This window comes from Somniosus microcephalus, chromosome 5 (genome assembly GCF_052327205.1).
Source record: "Somniosus microcephalus isolate GS21.2 chromosome 5, FLI_Smic_1.0, whole genome shotgun sequence".
Lineage (NCBI taxonomy): Eukaryota > Metazoa > Chordata > Chondrichthyes > Squaliformes > Somniosidae > Somniosus > Somniosus microcephalus.
Window position 1 is genome coordinate 148,397,967 of NC_140991.1, and position 20,486 is coordinate 148,418,452.

Consider the following 20,486-nt stretch of genomic DNA (forward strand, 5'->3'; position numbering starts at 1 on the left):
TTATCTAAATGGCAATAGATTGGGAGAAGGGGAAGTGCAACGAGACCTGGGCGTCCTTGTGCACCAGTTGCTGAAGGTAAGCATGCAGGTGCAGCAGGCGGTTAAGAAGGCAAATGGTATGTTGGCCTTCGTAGTGAGAGGGTTTGAGTACAGGAACAAGGATGTCTTGCTGCAGTTGTACAGGGCCTTGGTGAGGCCACATCTTGAGTATTGTGTGCAGTTTTGGTCGCCTTATCTGAGGAAGGATGTTCTTGCCATGGAGGGAGTGCAGCGAAGATTCACCAGGCTGATACCTGGGATGGCAGGAATGATGTATGAGGAGAGATTGGGTCGATTGGGCTTATACTCGCTGGAGTTTAGAAGAATGAGAGGGGATCTCATCGAAACTTATAAAATTCTAGCAGGACTAGACAGACTAGATGCTGGAAGGATGTTCCCGATGGTCGGGGAGTCCAGAACCAGGGGTCACAGTCTAAGGATAAGGGGTAAGCCATTTAGGACAGAGATGAGGAGGAATTTCTTCACCCAGAGAGTGGTGAACCTGTGGAATTCTCTACCAAAGAAGGCAGTAGAGGCCAATTCATTAAATATATTCAAGAAGGAGTTGGATATATTTCTTAAGGCTAAAGGGATCAAGGGATATGGGGAGAAGGCAGGAACGGGGTACTGAATTTGGATGATCAGCCATGATCTCATTGAATGGTGGAGCAGGCTCGAGGGGCTGAATGGCCTACTCCTGCTCCTATCTTCTATGTTTCTATGGGACTTTCCACCTTTATGAGGGACAAGCTAGATACAAGACTTTAATATAGGTGTATTTTTATTCGGTGATTAGGTGCTAAACTTGTTGTTTTTTTAATTATTCCAGCGCCCCTTTATTACATTTTATAAACCAGTACAAGGCAATCAATAATACAGGTTCAACCATCTTTAAGTATTTTGTTGTTTTACACTCTATGGCCACACCGAGGCGCTGTAAGACTACTAATAACTGCCTATGAGTTTCTCGACCAGAGACTCTTGGCTGAAATAATTAATCTGTCCCTTTCACTCCCAAGTGCCAGCAGTGGTCGATGCCGACTGTGACAATTCAGCAATACGGTTGTTGTTAGATTCACTAGCCTCGAATTCTTGTATTTTAGGAATATTCACTTTCTGTAAACTGACACAAATACTAATTCGGTCAGATTTACAAAGGACAGCTGGTGATGCGGGGATCTCTCATTTTGTGTATAAATTCGTCTTAACCTTCATTTGTTTCGCGCAAATAATGTCGGGCAGGTACAGATTTACCGTCTGTAACTCGAGCAGATGGGGACTGGGACTTATTTGGCAGCCCTCGCGTAAACAGGCGCGCTGTTGGAAGAAATCACTGAAATAATGCAAGATATTAGAAATCACGGGTTCTGATCACACCCAGGAAAGCTGTGACCCTAATAAAATGAGCCATGAACGGTTCCATTTTTATTATTATAAGGATAAATGAGCACCAGTGCTTAGGAAGGTAGGAACAGGAGGAGGCCATTCAGCCCCTCGAGCCTGTTCTCCATTCAATTAGATCGTGGAGATGTCGAAAGGAGCCAATCCAAATATCTGAGGTAGGACTTACGTGCAGGAACACAATACATTCACCTCCAGCTATTGTCTATATATAGTGCCAGGAACATGCCCGCAACTCCGCACTGAGATTTGGCGCCCATGTTTTGACTGCAATACAATTATATTATTAAAATAATATGGTTTTATTGTCGGTATGATGAAATTGTGTGTGTGTAAAACTAATTTGACTTTCATTTATGATAAATATCTGTGCTCAGGTCTGTTTCTGCTGGGATGTGGTTTGCAGGAGCGAAAGAAAAATCTGACTATCTGTGCTGTGCATGTCATAAAAGTAAAGGAATCCTTTCCATCGTGTTCTCCAGCAGCACGGATCCCGCGGGGCCAGCAAGCGCTTCCAGTGTTTTTATTATATATTTGACTTCACACTATTCTTTACAATTCTCACACCGCCAGTGAGCTTAATGATGACAGAAGGTGTCAGGTTTTTTTTCAGAGCTCGCCCCAGGAATCGCTTGGTGCCAATTTGAAATCCTCACATCTCGAGCCTACTCGCTACCAAACTCACGGCGGGCTGTTTGGATTCTCGTAGACATATATATATATATATATAAAATAAAACATAGCATTTGAAAAAGAAACCGATTTCAAGAACTGATATTTTTCTCCTCATCTCACGTTTAAGTCTTAATTAACCTTTTCAGTCCCCTTTCCCCACAGGACCCCAATCAGAGTCAGAGTCCGGTTCTAATGCTCTTTAGCGACCCTTTCAGCAACATTTGTACCACAATATTAGACTCCAGATGAACACAGCTCATAAATAGTCACAAGATGCCACATTGTGTCTTCATAAATGGACTCCTTCTTGTACTTCCCCTTCTTATATCCATTGCTCCCAGATCCCCCTCCCCGACAAAGATGGGAATACTGTCCGTTTAATAGTTCTGTCACGTTATGTGTCTTCCCAAACAGAACTTTAAATGACCTGTCTGCTTTGTGTGTCCCGCTTCCACCTACAGCTCTTCAGATTGTAGGATTCGGCTGCCTGCTCTGAAACTTAAAGATGAAGCTTGTCCCCTCTTGAGGGAGTCCTTTCTCTGTATTAGGATTTGAAGGAAGACGGCTCGTGCACTGGGAACCCCACACTTACACACACACAAATGTCAATGAAGAAGCTGTTTAATTTTTGTGAATATGTAGGTTATGCTCCCCGTCCATAGCAAGATCTCCATTTACTCCAAATGCAATAAAAAAAAAATCAGAACAAGACAGCGAATCCAGACCTCGCCAGCTAATGGAATGCATCGGAAGATCCCGTTTATGTTTTATTTCTCTCACACAATCCTGCCCTTGCCATTCTTCATGCTCCTACTTTTCCAACTATGAACCTCCCCTCCATAAGCACCCTGCTGCTCCGTACGAGTTCCGCTGTGGAACCGGGACAACTGGAGGGCCCTGGTATGTAAGCTATAATCAAATTAATCCCTCTCCCTCCAGCCTATGTGTGTGCGAGGGGGAGAGAAACAATCTTTTATTGTTGGGATTCTCGATCCCTACATCCTCGAAACGCGAGGGAGCAGGTCGGAGTGTTTCACTCTGCCAGCACTTAACCACAATTCTGCAAGCAGACTGAATACCCTTTGGTCTTAAATGGGAGCAAAATAAGGTTTCTTCTTTTTAAAAAAAGCTCTCCGCACCTTATGTTGAGAGAGAATAAGAAGCTTGTAATCTATGCAGTCCAATGTACCGAAAACGACCGGTTACACCTTACCATCATTACCACAGTTCCAGTGAATCAATAAGGTATTATTATCCGTCTGATAACGCGTCGGTAATTATATATTATTAATAATGGTGACACCAATTCAAAGGGAGGTTGGTTGTGTAAACAACGTGAGTGGTATTTCAGAGTCAGAAGAGTGCAAATAATAAGCATGCTTAAAATCTGAGTGCGGCAATGATGTTCAGTTCATGACACCTAAACAAAACAATAATCTGTGCAGAACAATGCACAATATACTCATGAATGCTTCAAAATAATGTCACGGAGTAGTTCAAATATCTGTGTGAAATATATAAACATTGGAACGATGACTATTCAGTTTGTGAAGTCTTAATGAGAGGAAAATAATCTAGTCAGTCTGCAGAAATAATAACAATGTGATTAACAGCATAAAATATGTCAACATTATAATTCAGCTGATGAAATCCTAGCAATCTAACAATTATAATCAATAGCAGCGGAATTGGTGAATAATAGAACCGTTGTTATTGCTAATCAGATTGCGACTTTATAATAAAACAACAAGCGTGCACAGAACAAATGGAGTACTATAGGCGATACTGTAGTGTGCAGATTCACTTTCTTTTACCAGCCTGTACTCTGAAAGCACCTGTATCAAGTAATGAAGCTACCTATTGACTAAGTGAACAGAAGGGCGGCAATTACCTCGAGGCAAGCATTTACCTCGCTGACTAACATTTAAAAAAATCAAATAAAAAGCTCGCCTAATGAATGAGCATGTATGTAAAGGCTGTGGTTGCTGTGGCGGTTTAGCGGTGTGTCTCCCCCTCCCCCTGCAGCTCTGTCAGGGCCGATCCCCTCTTCTCTCCTCCCCTCCTCTGCTGCTGAGACTGGGGGGCGCTGCCGGCCTCTGATAGGCAGCCGGCTGCCCGATGTCACGGGCAGTGACGTGCTCGAGTGCAGCCAGCGCCGGCTCGATTGGCGTTTGGAACCGAGTTGAGGCGGCGGCAAAGAGGGGCTGATCACCAATGATCAGATTTAATCGTCCCTGAATTGAAACTTGGCAGGCACTGAATTATGAGATTGCTTCACTGTTTTGCTGGATTAATTCGCATTTAATCGTATTTTTTTTATCTGAAGTAACCTTGTATAGTGGTCATGGGGTCTATAATTTCATTTTTGTTTAGATGTACAGGCTCGTGAAAGATCCCTCTTTACTCTGGCGGATACAAGGTGGATCTATGTTAAGAAGCAAAGGGAAAGCAGAGGAAGTTTAAGAGAGGAGAATGCAGGCTGTTTATTGGTACGCTGTCCTTCTCCTTCAGAGCAGTCTTTACCTGGTAAGTTTTCGTACGCTTGATAAATGTAATATTTAAAAAGCTGTAGTGGGGGCGATAGGCTATTTACCTATTTACAGGTTACATTGCGGAGCAGCAAAGGGGATCATGGAGTATTGTATGGCACTGGTGATTTAGTGAATTGATGTCGTAGGACAATAATAACCTTTTCCTGTACGTTTAGCTCAGTGGTTCATTTAAACAGTTTAAATTCCAGCAGACGTCGTATTTATACCAAAGGTCTCGATTTATACCGACTGGCGGCAGAAACAAAGGGATTGTAAAAGGCTGGAAATTTGGGAGTCCTTATTTCAGTTCCTGAAAATAAATGCTCTCAGATTTGCTGATTTTTGATTGCAACATGAAAAAGTGTGAGCTGAATGGAGAATCGGAGAGAATATGTACAGCGTATCAGCTGACAAATGTACAACTGGTAGGAAAAAATCAAAGGAGCCCTATCAGAGTTGCACATTCTTCAGGTCGGGATAACAAGGAGTCGGCTCGATTCGCGAAAGTATTGTTGTTTTCTCATGCATCAGTGTCAGTGCGAGTTCTCTCACTTCAGATGAATCACGAAACCACATGATAGTTACTTTTGCTCAAACATCAGCAACATTCCTGGCGATCCTGAGGTCGTCACATAAACATTTTTGTCAACAACTTCACTTTCTTTTTATTTTATGTGGTGCCTTTTGTAGTCCTTTTAAGGTCTTTTAACGGTTAAAAATGCAAGCACGTCTTACCGAAGAACGCATGGGGTCTTGGGCACTAATACTGGTGGTCTCTGTAGAGTTGCTTCTTGTAATATGGAGTATAGAGCGGCACTGGTTGTAGTTACAACATTACGCCGATAGAGAGTGCTGTAGATCGCAGAATGCTCTTCAAGAACATGCTTAACTGTGCGGTTTAGGGTGAGGAAGGCATACATTTTATTGCTAGGGACCCAGCGCCTCTTTCAACACAATGGATACATATTTATTATTTCTAACTCTCCATCTGCGTTACTTGGTAGATTGTGCTGTGGGACATTGAGGTTGAAATTTGACCTTATAACTCTGACCAATTTACCTGCAGACTCGAGTTATTTTCAATACCCCGGTAAAGATTGTACAAGTAGGATTGCGGGATGCATTTAACTGGTGTGTTCCTCAAATTGTTAAAACGAGTAAATAAATAATGTAACAATGGAATAAGCAGCACGAAAGTGGCACAAAAACCGAGACAGAAAGGGGTAAAAGAAGTGATGAAGCGATAAAATGATTGAGAAAAGGACCATGTGGAGGACGAAAAACAGACCGTGAAATAAAGAGAAAGGGAACAAACAGAAAGCTCAAAAGAAAGACGCGAAAATAATCTTCATAAGATATATACATTTTATTATATAGTTGTGCATATATTATATTCTGTTTTTAAATTCATTTAGCTGGAGCCCACTTGCTTAGGACACATGCAAGATTCAAGCATCCAATGGTTAACTTCTGGAACGCACCAAGAGGCCTTTTGTTACACAGCTGATAGCAACTGAGAGAAATTAAACATTTAACCCACCAGAGTCATCCAGCTCACAACTACTAGCATTTTAAAACTCTAAGAAATTGTTCCTAATTGACAAATGGCTTTGGTTACTTTCCAACACTTTAAAATCCGTGCACATTTTTGGGGAGTTGCAGTCCATCTTTTCTGGTATTGCCGCAGTGGAGGAAGGCTTGTTTTCGTGTACTGTTTTCACGATAGCCGCATTCATTTTCTTGTAATTGTGAATTGGGAGCTTTTCAAAACCATTCAATCTGCAAATGATGCTGATTTAATTATCACTTAGTTACAGACTTCATTAGCTGTAATGCTTTCTCAGTGCAAACTCGTCAGTACAATAAGGTGTGGCAGTCCTAATATTTATCCTATACTAGTGAAATTAAATTTCCAATGAATTGGTAGAAATATACACAATATTGTATAGAGATAGTATTTTTAAAGTCAAATAAACGACCTGTTCAATGATGGTACAATGTTATCAAAGACTCTAATAAAACAGTTAAAAGAGCTTAAATGGGGACAGGGAATTCGAGCAGGTCTCGAACTATTGAACAATCATGGATTAAAATGAACTGCAAAGCTTTAAGCACACGGATCACAAAAAGCTAGCTTATAATGGGCTAATTTCGGGTGACTGTTACAAGGGGACATCAAACACTTTGTGGCATGCTGAGGAATAGATGAACAATTAATTAAAACATGTTTATTGAATATAGGTGAGGCTCCTTTATTCTCCAATTCGAAGAAATGTTGAATTTAAACACAGGGACGTTTATTATTAAATAGACACATCTCAGACCTAATTTTATATCCTCCAGGAAATTGTAAACTACAATTCCTAATAATGAAGCAAAACCACAATGTCAACATAACATTCCTGTAGTCTTACCCAGAGATGGAGATTTTAAAGACAACTTTTCTGAACTCCTTTACACTTACTTATATGGGGCAAATACTGGACAATGTTTGTTTTTGTTAAACAACAATACGGAAATATAAATCGACACATCGTATTCAAGTGTGTGTTGTGAGAGAAAATAAAACTCTTTTGACAATAGAATAAGGCGGGAATTGTCATACTGAAAAGAACAGGTAGTTTTCTTCCACAGATAGCGGACCTGTCCCATCCCCCCACTCCAGCTATACACTGGACTTTGGTCTACCCTGAAGCACAGGGCGAGAAAACTCTTTTACAAGCTATCTGCAGGCTTTGAAAGATGCATTCCTGGACACTAGCCAAACACCGGATAGATCCAAGCCTTGGGCAAGAGAAGGAAATGATGAAGCAATGGACAGCTGTTTTATAAAGGGATGAAGACAATCAGCTGGGAGGCGACTGAAACATATGGCACACGCCTAGCTATCCGAATGGACAGGCGTTCAGAGCCATTCCTTCCAGCAAGGGTCAAGCTGGGACGCAAGGGTGTGCAAAGGATTTCCTTCCTATGAAGGCATAGGGAGGATATAGTATATATTGGCAATATAAATAAAGGCTATGTAATTACGAGCAAAAATAAATTGAAATATAGCATTATGCTTCCGAATCTGTCTTGCTGGTAATAACCACGGCGTTTTCAACTTTGTGCAGATTAGGGGAAAGTCTGGGCAACAATAATTATGATGCCAAAAGGACTATTTAATTATTTTTGTTTTGCATCATTGTCGATACTATTCATACATTATGCATATATAAACGTCATGTCTGCTTTGGGCTTATCATTGTTGAATATCATTTCATTGCACTACCGTACAGTAAATAACAAAGTTGCCTTGGCGGATGTTTTCCAAATTTTCAATAATTTTGATGGCTCCGTCACCAAGGTGTATTACACATTTCTGGAATGGTTCTGCATTCATTCGGTTGCATTTATGACAAATTAATGAAGCATTTCATGAATGTATTTATTGTCAAACAGGCAGAGTCCGTAACGACATAACTGAGACCTTCCTTTCTCAAAGTAGCAATAACAACTGTTGACAAAATGTCAGAACATCGGCTATCAGTTGTGTAGAACGTTTACCCCCATCAACTTCGCTTCAGACTGTTAGAACCGCTCCATTGCTAATGCATCTGGTATATTTTTAATACCGTTTTGTAGTTTTTATAGTGAGGGAATGGTCATTTATAATGAATATATCAATCATACTAAACATTATTCAATATTACTTAATCCTTTAAAACGTGCTGTTAAGAAAGCCCATACCCTGAAGCTAGAAAGTTTTGCTTTCTACAGATATCCTTGAGCTCTATTTTAAAGCCACTTTTTCCACAAGTATATATTTGTGGGGCGAGAGGGACCGGGTTGGTACATGTTGGATTTTTGGCTTGGACAGCATATTCGTTGAATGAAGTAACTCGTCTCCGTTTGACCAGTAGTTGGCGCTGTTCAGTGTTCTCCTCTGCTCGGGGTTACCGAAACTATTGACTGGCGAACCAAGTCTGAAGCCCAATCTAAAGGTGAATGGAACATTAATAACGGATCTGTGTACACAATATACTGATCGCTTTAATGTAAATATATTCGCGATGAGTTGCCCTGACGAGGCCTGTGCAAATATATGTGTATGTATGTAAGTTGATATACACACACATGTATCAGACTTGTTTCCCAAAGATATTCAATGCTCGTTTCCCTCCAAGACTTCAAATGGCATTTATGTTCCTTTTAACTGGTTATTTAATAGGAAGGGGATGTCAGCACTAACAATAGTGGCATGTATTTGCTTGTCTTGGAATTCCAGGTTGTAATAACTAATGTTTTGAAGAGCCAATAGATATAAAATAGGTGTATGGCTGCAGTCCGGAAGGATTTCTTCAAGACTGTGAAAACAGCTGAAGGAGTGTGTAGGGTTGTTGTGCGAGTAAGTTAGACATGTGTGATTGCAATAAAACATAAATGCCATTAACGGAACGATTTCAGGTTTTTTATATAACTTTCTAAAATAATATTATTTGGATTTCCGGGTAGACATAGAGAGCGCCGCAAGTCAAACATTTGGGTTTGATTAACGTACAACTAAGAAACCGAAATCTCAGACGTTTATCGAACTGACTAAATTCGGTACTTATCCGGGATTAATTTGCGCGTTTCGCAGTACAGAGGCGGTTTTATTTCTGGTTAATGCGAGCAGGAATATTGGAAGCCGCTCTCTTTTACAGAAATGACTACCGACCCTTTACAAACAGAATTATCTTGGCATTCCTAACTGCTGCTGATCGGGCGATTGGCAGGTAGAAAGCAAAGCATTCTTGTGCACAATACAAGATTATGCTGATAGTTTACACCCGCGTCCCTTGTAAATCAAACTTAAACAACCTACGTGACGCTCTGTAAACACAGTTGAAGAATGTTATACACAGGAGATTGTCATGTTGATGTGTTGCATTTTACCGAAGTGACAATAAAGTGAAATAAAAAGCTTGATTTCCACCAGTAGTAAAAGGGCTGTGCTGTAAGTATGTCACTCAATTCAGCTTGAAAGTCGGATGAATTACGTTTAATGAAAGTGCTCCCAGGATGAATATTATCAGCGATTTCTTTTGTTTGCTCTGTCGCACACCACTCCAAGAATACCTGACGCAATTTGATAGAAGATAGAAAATCTGATTTAAAAACACGCTTTTTTGTCTTTTTTAAAACAGCTTTTCGAAGTGAATTTGCGAAATACCCGCATATAAAGATGACTTGGGGTAAAAGATTACATAATTGAATGACAAAAGGACAATACGAACCCCTGTAATTAATATAGCGCTTCGCAGTGAATATTAATCGGAGATTTGTCAGTCAGCCATTTGTTGGTAATATAACGCAACATTCAGACAACAAACTCGTTTGTTCGCTTACAAGTCATATCTTAGTCATTTGGTGCTGCATGGCACTGTAGGCCAGTAAAGCGGGCTGTGGGTAATGTAACTGTTGGCAGTAACTGCTGTGAATTCCACTTTTGCTAGTTGTTAATTAAAGATTTTCTATCACATTCCATTAAAAGGCATCACTTCAACTGTAGCCCGAAGCAGTGATATTCTATCCTGGAAATAACGGAGTATGATATTTAATAGATACCAAATGCTGAGGGGCTTTCCATCACGATTTCCGTGGCCATGTTATCATTGCCAGTTGCTCTAACACTTCACATATAAACAAAGTCCAATGTGAGTTTGAGTTCCCCAATGCAGAGGGTTAGCGAGGGTTTCAATAATTGGAAGAAGTGATATTAGCCATGTAAAAGCTTCACCTATTTAACGCCGATTTAAATGCAATACTGGAGTGGATATTCACTGCACCATTCATATTACATGCTTACTTAATGGATATTAATTACAGCGCCTAGCGATGGAAAAGACAAAATGATAGATGTCGCTTCTGGATTTACGATTGAGGGAAATGGTCGTTTTGTAATTTCTCAGCGTTATTAAATGTCCCAGCGATGCAATCATCTTTACATATAAAGCAACATCTTTCACTGACATTATTTGATAGCCAATGTGTCAGGAAGGTTGGCAAGAGAGGGACCGGTGTTCCAGCAGAGTGGCATTCTTATGTTTTTTATCTACACCGGAAAAGACACTTCAATTAAAAAGAAACGCGGTGTAGTTTTTTTAATTAGAATATGCAGCCTTCAGACAAACTGTGGTACATTTCTTGATCTTTTATGGACATTTGTTGAACTCTGTAACGCAATAAAAATGCATTGTTACCTTTCAATTTGATATAACTGACTACGTTCCTTTGTTATAAACGCTTGAGTATTACAGGCTGTGTTTTCTCAGTATCCCACTCATAGTGGTGAGAACTGATCTGAACTTGATCAAATTGGTTTGAAGCTGACTACAGTTCGTAAAGTAGATGCTGCTGAAGTTTTCATCGTGCGTTTTATTACCTGCATAGTTGCGATTTGCCTGTAAGACTTCTTCCAAGTGAAAGTGGGCTTCAGTTGTTTCACTAAGAGGATTTATTGTACCGGGAAACAAAAAGCAATACCCCACCCACAAAACAAAATCACCGAATTGGTTCTGACACACAGATAAAATCTTCAAGTATTTTAATTCCGATTACCGGGATCCAGAGGCAGGGGAAAGCAATAAGAGAGAGATAGGCTCATATCGGGCCCTGCCATCAGGAACATATTTGCAAAGCCCAAGGCAACCCAGCGCAGTACAAAAAGAACCTGCAGACACGCCGATATGACAAAGCAAACACATCCCGAGATCAGTCATTCTATTTGAACCCAATCTTTGGTGGAGCATCGTGCTTTGGAAAGTTGCTGTATGTGTACAGCAATGATTGCACTGGCTGTCGCGTCCTACTACAGCTCCAGATGGCAGTCTGGACCTGGGAACACCAGCGCAATGGGAACAATATACAAACTCGGCCGTATTTCACTGCAAAAGTACAACTGCTAAAAGTACTGATTTTTAGGCGGATGACAATTTACATTATATATTTTTTGAGTTTCAAGAAAAGTACAATTTTCACGTACTATGAACAATTTGTCCTAATCAGCAACCAGATTGTATTTGGCAACTGTAACACATGCTAACATAAAAGCAAGGATTTTTTTTACTATGAGTGTGCTTAGTTTTCAATATCTATAGTAAAACACAATTATTCATTGATGGACAGCGATGATTGTTGTAACACAATTAATTGGATTGTGGAGTTGCTTTATTTAGATATCTTTTATGAAGTTCTAAGAGATCGCCGACTGTGTTTTTATGGCGGAATTAAAACTAACCAGGCACCATCAAAGAAAACAAGTTTAATCTAAAGGAATTACATCCCATGAATTGATACCGTAGGGAGCTGCTTTCACTTTATCGCGCAAAACATCCCATTGTGCGCACTGCAGCGCACTTACTGTATTGTCACACTTGCTGTTTTTCTCAAGATGCACATATATTGCAGTGGAAGATGGACCGTGTGCTATATTCAGATATAAACCATTGCAATGCTACATTAGCGGGTTTTCTTTGGGGGGGGGGGGGCGGGGGAGGGGCGTTATGGAGTCGTTTCCAATATTTAATCCGCTTACCCTGTAATATGGCTGATATACACATAACTAATGGCAATAGTTATTGCAACAAATTATAATAATCTTTGCTGCTCTAAAAAGCATATTTTCACATCTGATTCTTTCTAGACATGTTACATTTCACTGTCACTTTTCTCTTGTACTTGTTCACCAAATGAGGTGAATGAGAGAGAAATTACTTAATTATTCAACATTATCCCAAACTAACGACAACAACTTGCAAATTACACAATTAAAACACTAATTCTTACAGAACAATAATTACAAACAGTGACTGCCCCTGAAAAGTAATCCACTGATTGTAAAGCACTTTGAGAAGTGCTGAGGACATGATCAGAAAGCGCGTTATAAACCCACCTTCCGGTTTGCTTAAGCATCGTCTGAAATTAGCAGAAGTTTTGTTATTTGTGTTGTTTTTTGTGGCCCATAATTTCATACACCAAGCACATTATGCATATTGCTCACAAAAACAGATCTGCTGAAAATTCGAAATGATGGCTCTTTAATATTCTGCGCATTTTATATCAACTCGTAATTTATAGTCTCAAAAAAGTTGCTTGCATTTTGCGCGCCATCAAGTTCACATTTGATGCATCTTCTACCAAACTCTTCAAAACAAAAAAGTTACTAATGTGTAAGAAAACACTAAGAGTGGCGAACGGTTCAGTTGAAATGACCAACTTTACGAAAGCTGCCTGGACTGACCTTGTTATCTTGTATTATATGTCGCCTGACTAAAAAACAAACTACCTACCCTCATCACAACCTTGCTATCCTAGCTCCCTCTGCAAATCATTTTGCCCACTATGTTGCTGACTGTAATTTCCATTAAGTTCACGTATAAAGAGTTTTTCTATAACCAAATACCTGGAAAAAAATCAAACATTCTGACTGGAATTTGCTGTGTTGAGCGCGAGTCGCCTCACGAGCAAGTGTTGATAATAAGTTATTGAACGGTACATGGTTTAAGACCATGGCACGCCGCAGAAAGATCTTGCAGCGCTGAGATAGTCATGCCCTTTGTCCTAGGCTATTGACCCAGCTAATGGTAAGTGCAGTGGGGTTTTCTTATCAAGTCTGCACGCAAGAAGTAAGTGGAAGTTTCGCAAAATTGCAAATCTTTGTTGTGGCGACCAAAAATCAGAATATCTGCTCACTTCACCTGCAGGAACAACCAGACATTTTATTTTTTATTTTAAATAAAAGTGCCGAGGTACTTCGCTGTTGGGTTCAGCTGACGGGCAGCATTTTTAACACACTGAGCTGCGGGCAGTATTTTCGGATTTCCTGGTGGGCAGGACAGGACACCCCACCACCACAATATGGCACTAAACTGTTTTATCTGTAACTGCGACCAATAGTGGGAGCTGAAAAATACCAGGAGGATAGATAGAGCCCGCTCGGCGGGACTCTCCTGTTTCTACTTCATGATCCTAATGTACTTGAGGTCCCAGCAGAAGCGTTGCCCTTCAGGTCGAATACTGTTGCCACACGACACCTGTTGGCATTACATTGGAGCTCCGGCCACACTGCCCATCCGGATCACTTTAGCACAAGCCTTCCATTACCATGGAAAAGTGTTGTCAGGATAGAAAATCTAAGCGTGGTGTCAGTTCCAAAGTCATAAAAGGTAGTCTGCAATTTGTGTGCATTCTGCCATCATTTAATGTCAGAAAGGTCACTGGCATTATTCATGCTTGCATCTGCAAAGCACAATTATAACAGACCAGCACGTGAACTTTACGGGTGAGTCCAGAACCGTTTTGTTCTCAACTCAGACCGGATGGCAGCGTTTAGTCAGTTACACAGAAATGCGAAACGATTGGGAATTGACTGCTGTTTCAACAACAACTTGCATTTATATAGCGCCTTTAACGTAGTAAAACGGCTCAAGACTCTTCACAGGAGCTTAATCAAGCACAATTTGACACCAAGCCACATAAAGAGATTTTAGGACACTGACCAAAAGTTTGGTCAAAGAGGTAGGAGCGTCTTAAAGGAGGAGAGAGGGATAGAGAGGCTTAGGGAAGAAATTACAGAGTGTAGGACCTAGGCAGCTGGGCCAATGGTGGAGCGATTAAAATCGGGATGCTGAAGAGGCAGCGAGCAGCGATCTGGCAGGGCTGTAGGCTGGAGGAGGTTACAGAGATATTGAGGGGCGAAGCCTTGGAGGGATTTGGTAACTTTAGGATTAGATGACAAAAGGAGTAACCTTAATGTTTTGGTTAGAATTGGAAGACGTGATTGCCAGAGTAGATATAAATCCAGTCTGCTATTTTGTATGGAAATAACAACTTTTATGCCATATTCCCAACTATAAAAACAAGCTAGTTGATGCCAACTAGTCTTATACATGTGAGTGTAAGTGACATTAATGAATAATATTGAAGTAGGAGAGTAGAGTCAACGGGGAAAGTCAAGGCAGGATATTAGCGTTACTCGTTATTTCCGTACCAAATATCTGCAGTCGTGTGCAATATGTGCATTATAAAAAGTATCCCACCACTCGTGAAACGCTTTCAATATGGTTTCGTCTATAATTGTGCACACAGGACGGTTTCAAATGCAATATAGGTCACATGGAAGGATTCTAATGCAACATTTCCTAGGCCTGGGCATTTCTGACAGACACACACCAACAGACTTACACCATGTTACAATATCCCGACAAAAAAAGATTCTGACAACAACTTTGATTAAATTCGTCACTAACGATGCTAAAAGGATCGCATTGACTGAACATGATGGGAACGAAGGCGGCCAACGCCTGAACAAAGTGAATGGCTGATGTGAGCAGGAGGTAAGATGGATGAACAGCTGGGCTTCCTATTTTCACCACTTCAGTTGTGCAGAGAAGGTGTAGCAGAGCCAGACGTCACCCATTTAATCCGAAAATACAGAATTGCAAAAAGTAGAGGGGCAGCACTTACCTGAACATTAGCAGGTCGATGAGCTTCTCATCCTGTCCAATTGTAATATCAAATTAGGCCTATCTGAATTCATTCTGTGTTTGTGGTTACCTTTCCTGTACCCATTTGATTTGCTCAAGGCACTAGCGTAGGTCTTCTCCTGGGGAGGTGCTTGTGTTGTCAGTATTCAGCATGTAAGGGATATTTCCGCATGAAAGTCTGAAATATGGTGATCGTTTTGCGCCGGTTTCAACAAACTAAGCTGATGACTAGTGAATAATTAATATATGTGGAATAGTTTTAGGAGGTAAGAATGATTCCGAATAATTAACCTGCCTCTACTTCCGTCATGCTTCGAGAATAGACTCCCCCAATGGCAAAGCACAGAATAGAAACAAACAGAAATGACAAAGATCTAGAAAAAAACTTTGAGACTGCATGAATAAAAGGGTTTAATATAATTTTAGAACACACTTCCCATGAGACCACGTTCCAAAGGTATACTCCAATATGATGTACTTGCTGCGCGCAGGAGTTTTTAGACTGAGCAGAGAGGTGACGTCTACAGTTCTTGTAACATTGGCCCACTTACCCAAATGCTGCCGACTTTAATATTGTCGCCGTAGATACTAACCTTTGTAAAATGTTCTACACTTGCTTCTGAAAATGACTGAAAAGCAGAATAATATAGACAATGCAAAAGTCTGTCAGTCATCCGACCTTCAATAACTGCAGGAAAGGCACTTAACAAATCACTAAAGGTCTTAGTGATAGGAAGAGGACACTTTTAAGCCGTGTTGTGCTAGTAGATTTTAACGAGGTGGTTTAGGAGTTACTAGGTCCGTTCAAGTATCAATGCATTGTTAGATAAAGCTAATACCAGACCATACACGTCTTTTCTTCAAGTCTCCCGAGCTAGTGAGCACATTAAACCCTAAATTACTTAGTATACTTAGGGGAGTGGGCTATCTAATTACGAATAGGCAAAGGGTTGTTAAGTAGAATGAGAAACGTGTCGGAGGTTACACGGTCCACCCCCATAACCATTATACTGACCTCTAATACACGTTATACGTGCAGCCCATTTATTGTACTGCAGAAATTAGGTACTTCTTTAGGTTATAAAAAAACTGCATATATTCTACTAAACTACCTGGATTATAGAAAGTTTGTCATAAGCACGAATGCACATTGGTGTTGCCGAGAACATGATCATTACAATATGAATATTTGAACAATTTTTATGTCTACGATTTATTTTTTATAATTATATCGTTCTTTCTTTCGCAGCACTCTCTGGGTTTATTTTTTGTTCACCATTCTGTTACCTACATGACACCAAGGGTAATTAGTAGTAACCCATTTAGAGGCTGTTTCTAATTGCTATCAGTCGGCAAATACTCTCTCCGGATTTCTTCTTCAGATACACAGTAATGTAACTGCGTATCCCAGAACAGTTGGCTAACGACTGCTTCTTTGCTATAATGAGGTTTTTAACTGAAACATTAACAATTTACTCCCATGATTTCACAATAAGTTTCACCGCATTCGCGGGATTTTCACTTACGTCTCACTAATGTTTAGACCCTACAAAGATTCGTAAACTCCACATCTATCTTTTCCTATCAGCTTTTAATTAGCTCTTGCGATTTACAGCTCCATAAATCTACAAGGCAATAATTAAGTCTATGCCGTAGATAATAAAATGTCTGAGTGTTTCAGTTATAAGGAAAGAAATCGCAGCAGACCGGGAATAGGGCAGGCGATGTTTATAACCCACAATCTGTACAAGAACACCAACTTTTTTAAGATGGTACATAATGTCAACATAACATCTGCTATAAAGTGTACATCATGTACTCTTTAGACGCTGTTGTTGTTTTATTTTTGCTGGTGGAAATATAAAATTGGTTTTCTCCGTATAATCTAGAAACAACACCTCCACCTCCATCAACAGTCGCTTCGAGCAGGCACTTGTTAGTTAATTCCAAAGACTTGGTCAGTGACAGGCCGACTGATAGATAACCTGCCAAATGCAATACCTTCAAAAGGATCAGCACTCAAGCACAGTGATCGCACACACTGCTAGACACCATGTGGTCCTTGTCGCAGTGTTTCCTATTTGAAAATAAGAGGGGATCCAAAGTAATTTACCACAATCCTATGAACACTAATCTTCTATTGACATACCGCACCTCCCGAGAGCGAGCAGTTGACGAGTATCTGTCATTGAATACATGGTTATTGACAGACTGGGCTGTGATTCATGGTGCTTTTGATCAATGAAACGTAATTGTAATTGAGTATATTGTGAAAATAATATAGGGGCTTTTCTGGCAACACATTGCTATTTTTCTCCATTCAGTATCACGGAGCAAAATAATAAGAATAGATGTTAGTCTTACATCACGTATACAAATGTCACTATTTGGATTTAATACGATGAAACCACTATGAATTATGCATATCTTGACAACCATAGGATTATTATTACCACCAGCATTCGGATTAACATTTTTATATGAGATTGTATGGATGAATAACGATTGTACCCTCAATGATTACCTTTTTCAGATCAGCAATACGCAACCTTTATTAACATATATCTAATTTAGTATACATATTAGATTCTACCCCGCCTCGTCAACCACAGAACACCTAGATTTTCTGGGATTCCCGTCAAATTATTATGGGATCGTGGCTCGCATGGTTTGAGTGCAGCATCGGATTCTATCCATTTTTCATCACAAAGTGATCGTCTCTCGCTGCTTCCAGAGAGGATGTTGCCTTCGGTCAAGTCAGGCTTCAGCCATCCTCGGTCCTTCATACCATTCAGTGACAGTCGGGGGCCGCTCACTGTGGATCGTCGTCGCTTAATAGGTGGGTGGGCGGGCGGGAAATTACATCCGCGTAAAGGGGGGGGGGATGCCTTTTATTGAATTTGTTTAAAAATGGTTTGCAATGTGGACGCTGTCAGGCATTGCACACAAAACATTCTGGCTAAATTTAATTGGACTGTCAAATGTCTCCGCACTCTTGTTACGGTGAAGCTCTGTAATTCGCTGTCAAAAGGCCAAGTAGTCCATTAGAGAAGGTGGCACATAATTAAAGAGCCGCCTGCTGACACGGTGCTGGATCAGTTCAATTTCACTTTCTTCAGGGATTTCGTCTAACCTTATGAAAGAAAGATTTACATTTATATAGCGCCTTTCTCGACCTCGGAACACCCCAAAGCGCTTTACAGCCAATTAAGTACTTTTGAAGTGTATTCACTGTTGTAATGTAGGAGTCGACAGTAATGCCTGGACTTTGGCGTTATGGTTTCTAGATCATAAGTTGTATCTGAATGCCCGCTACTGTCTTGGCTCAGTTGTATTGCAGCTGCCGCTCTCGGGTGGCATTTGTGAAGTGCGGTGGTCGATCAGAGTCATACCGATGGATACACTTCTATCCAATTTATAATGACGAGCCACAGACGAGAACTGCATATGCCTCTACCTGGATGCAACTCACTTAAGGGTAGATTTTCCTGCCTCTGCCGCTGGGTAATGCCCATTTCCATGGGCATAAAGGTCAGGAAAGAGACGGAGACCAATTTCTGATTCTGCCTGTTGTTGGCGCAAACTCATCGGAACCATGGGATTGAGGCGAAAGGTCGCGTTTCTGGCTTCCTGCCTCACTTTCCTGCCGGTTCGCTGGCTGGGCGCCCTAGCACAGGCACAGAGAAACACAGTAGAAGCTCCCAGGTGGTTCTGGGGGAGGGTGAAGAGTTTAAGATTAAGATTTTTTTTAGCACTTTAACCACCCCTGCCTCTCCCTAGGATATTAATGTCAAATCGGGGCCTTCTGGCTGTTAATCCCCATGAGCAATCAAAAGGTCCTGATCTCGCATGCCCAACACGCAGTTGCAGGCCTCAAGGTCAGCAGCTGTGCTTCACTTTCCTGCCCCTACCATCAGCAGTATGCCGGGGTGCTCATGGGCCATGCTAATCATTCTGGACATGAAATCCTGGCGTTCCTGGCCTAGTACAAGAGAGGAAGCAGGACATCTATCCTTTAAGTTCAGAGAGCACGAGTAAGAGTGACATTAAATGCAAAATATTAAAAGCTCACAGGAAGTATACGATTGTGCACTGGTCACATGCTGTGACCCATATATGTTCTATAGCTGGGTGTGAGACGATTCCCCGACAGGAGCTCACGAGCTTTGGCTTTAGTGGACTTGAGTACAGATTGGGATCTACACCTGATTTGTACTGTCACTTTCACACAGATGAACACCTAAAACCATCTGGCATTGATATGAAAGTGATAGTATGACTGCAGTTTTAAACCCTAAAGTCGTAAAATATCTTTCTGATTCATGAAGCATTTAATAATCCATGGTGCTTGATCACAACATGTTCTGTAAATGAAATGGTAATGAAGAGACTAAGGAATTATGATCTTAAATGTAGAGATAAGCTATTAAAATATGCTGATCTCAGAACCTATAAGTACAGCACTGGATGCCTGGCTTATATACATCACTTGAAACTCAAATAGTAAATAAAACCTACTACTCCTTACTAGCCACATTTTTTTAATGATACATACTATGATTACAATAAAATTAAAGTGTTGGTGATAAAAGTTAAAAACTATTAAAATTACATTGATTTAAGTCAGCAAGGCGGCTGTGAGGCAATCACAGGCCAATATTACCTTTGATTCACAGAATATTATGAAAAGAGATTTTTTATAGTTGTAAAGTAGAATCAAAAACATAGTAGATGGAAGAGAAATGTTGGCGAGCAATTGTTTTTTGAAAATAAACCACTGAGTGACTAGCATAACTCATAGGTGCCACAGCTGGGAGTGAGTTATGGTAACTATGAAAGAAGTGGTGTATTTTTTGTAAACCATCATTGTTGATGTGCTCTATTTATGCAATGTCTACTGTGCATTACAAGGGTACCTATTAAGTATTTGAATACAATTTGTATTTAACTTACTATATTTTATAGGTGCTGTTTGCATGTTGACCTTTTTTCCAAATCTGTGGATGGCCAATTTGAAGCTAAAATTTGGAGCATAGCAGAGTTGTGAGGGGAAATGGGAATGTCACAAGTTTATGGGTTAAAATTAAAACAATGGCTTTGTTTTGAATGATTGAGATTTGGTTGAAGATGTTAATGGTGCTCTTTTGAATAACAATATTTGTGCTTTATTGCATTATGTGACACTTTTCATTTGCTATGTGAACTCTATTAAGGGTGATTTTGTTTGTGGGGTGGTTTAATCTTACTTGCCCATTTCGTATTGATTAAAAGAGTTTGGCCACTAGACTCGATTGAGATAGTTTTATTAACCTACTTAAGCATAAATTTTACT

The 20,486-nt window shown here is 40.4% G+C and overlaps 1 protein-coding gene across 1 annotated transcript in view; it reads left to right on the forward strand.

Moving 5' to 3' along the window:
• The first annotated feature begins 4,243 nt into the window (after positions 1 to 4,243).
• LOC147117394 (neurexophilin-1) overlaps positions 4,244 to 20,486 on the forward strand; it is a 168,538-nt gene continuing 152,295 nt past the window's right edge. The window contains exon 1 of the mRNA XM_085988369.1: positions 4,244 to 4,641. Within this exon, the coding sequence (XP_085844495.1) occupies positions 4,588 to 4,641 (54 nt within the window). The 5' untranslated portion in view covers positions 4,244 to 4,587. The remainder of the gene's footprint in view (positions 4,642 to 20,486) is intronic.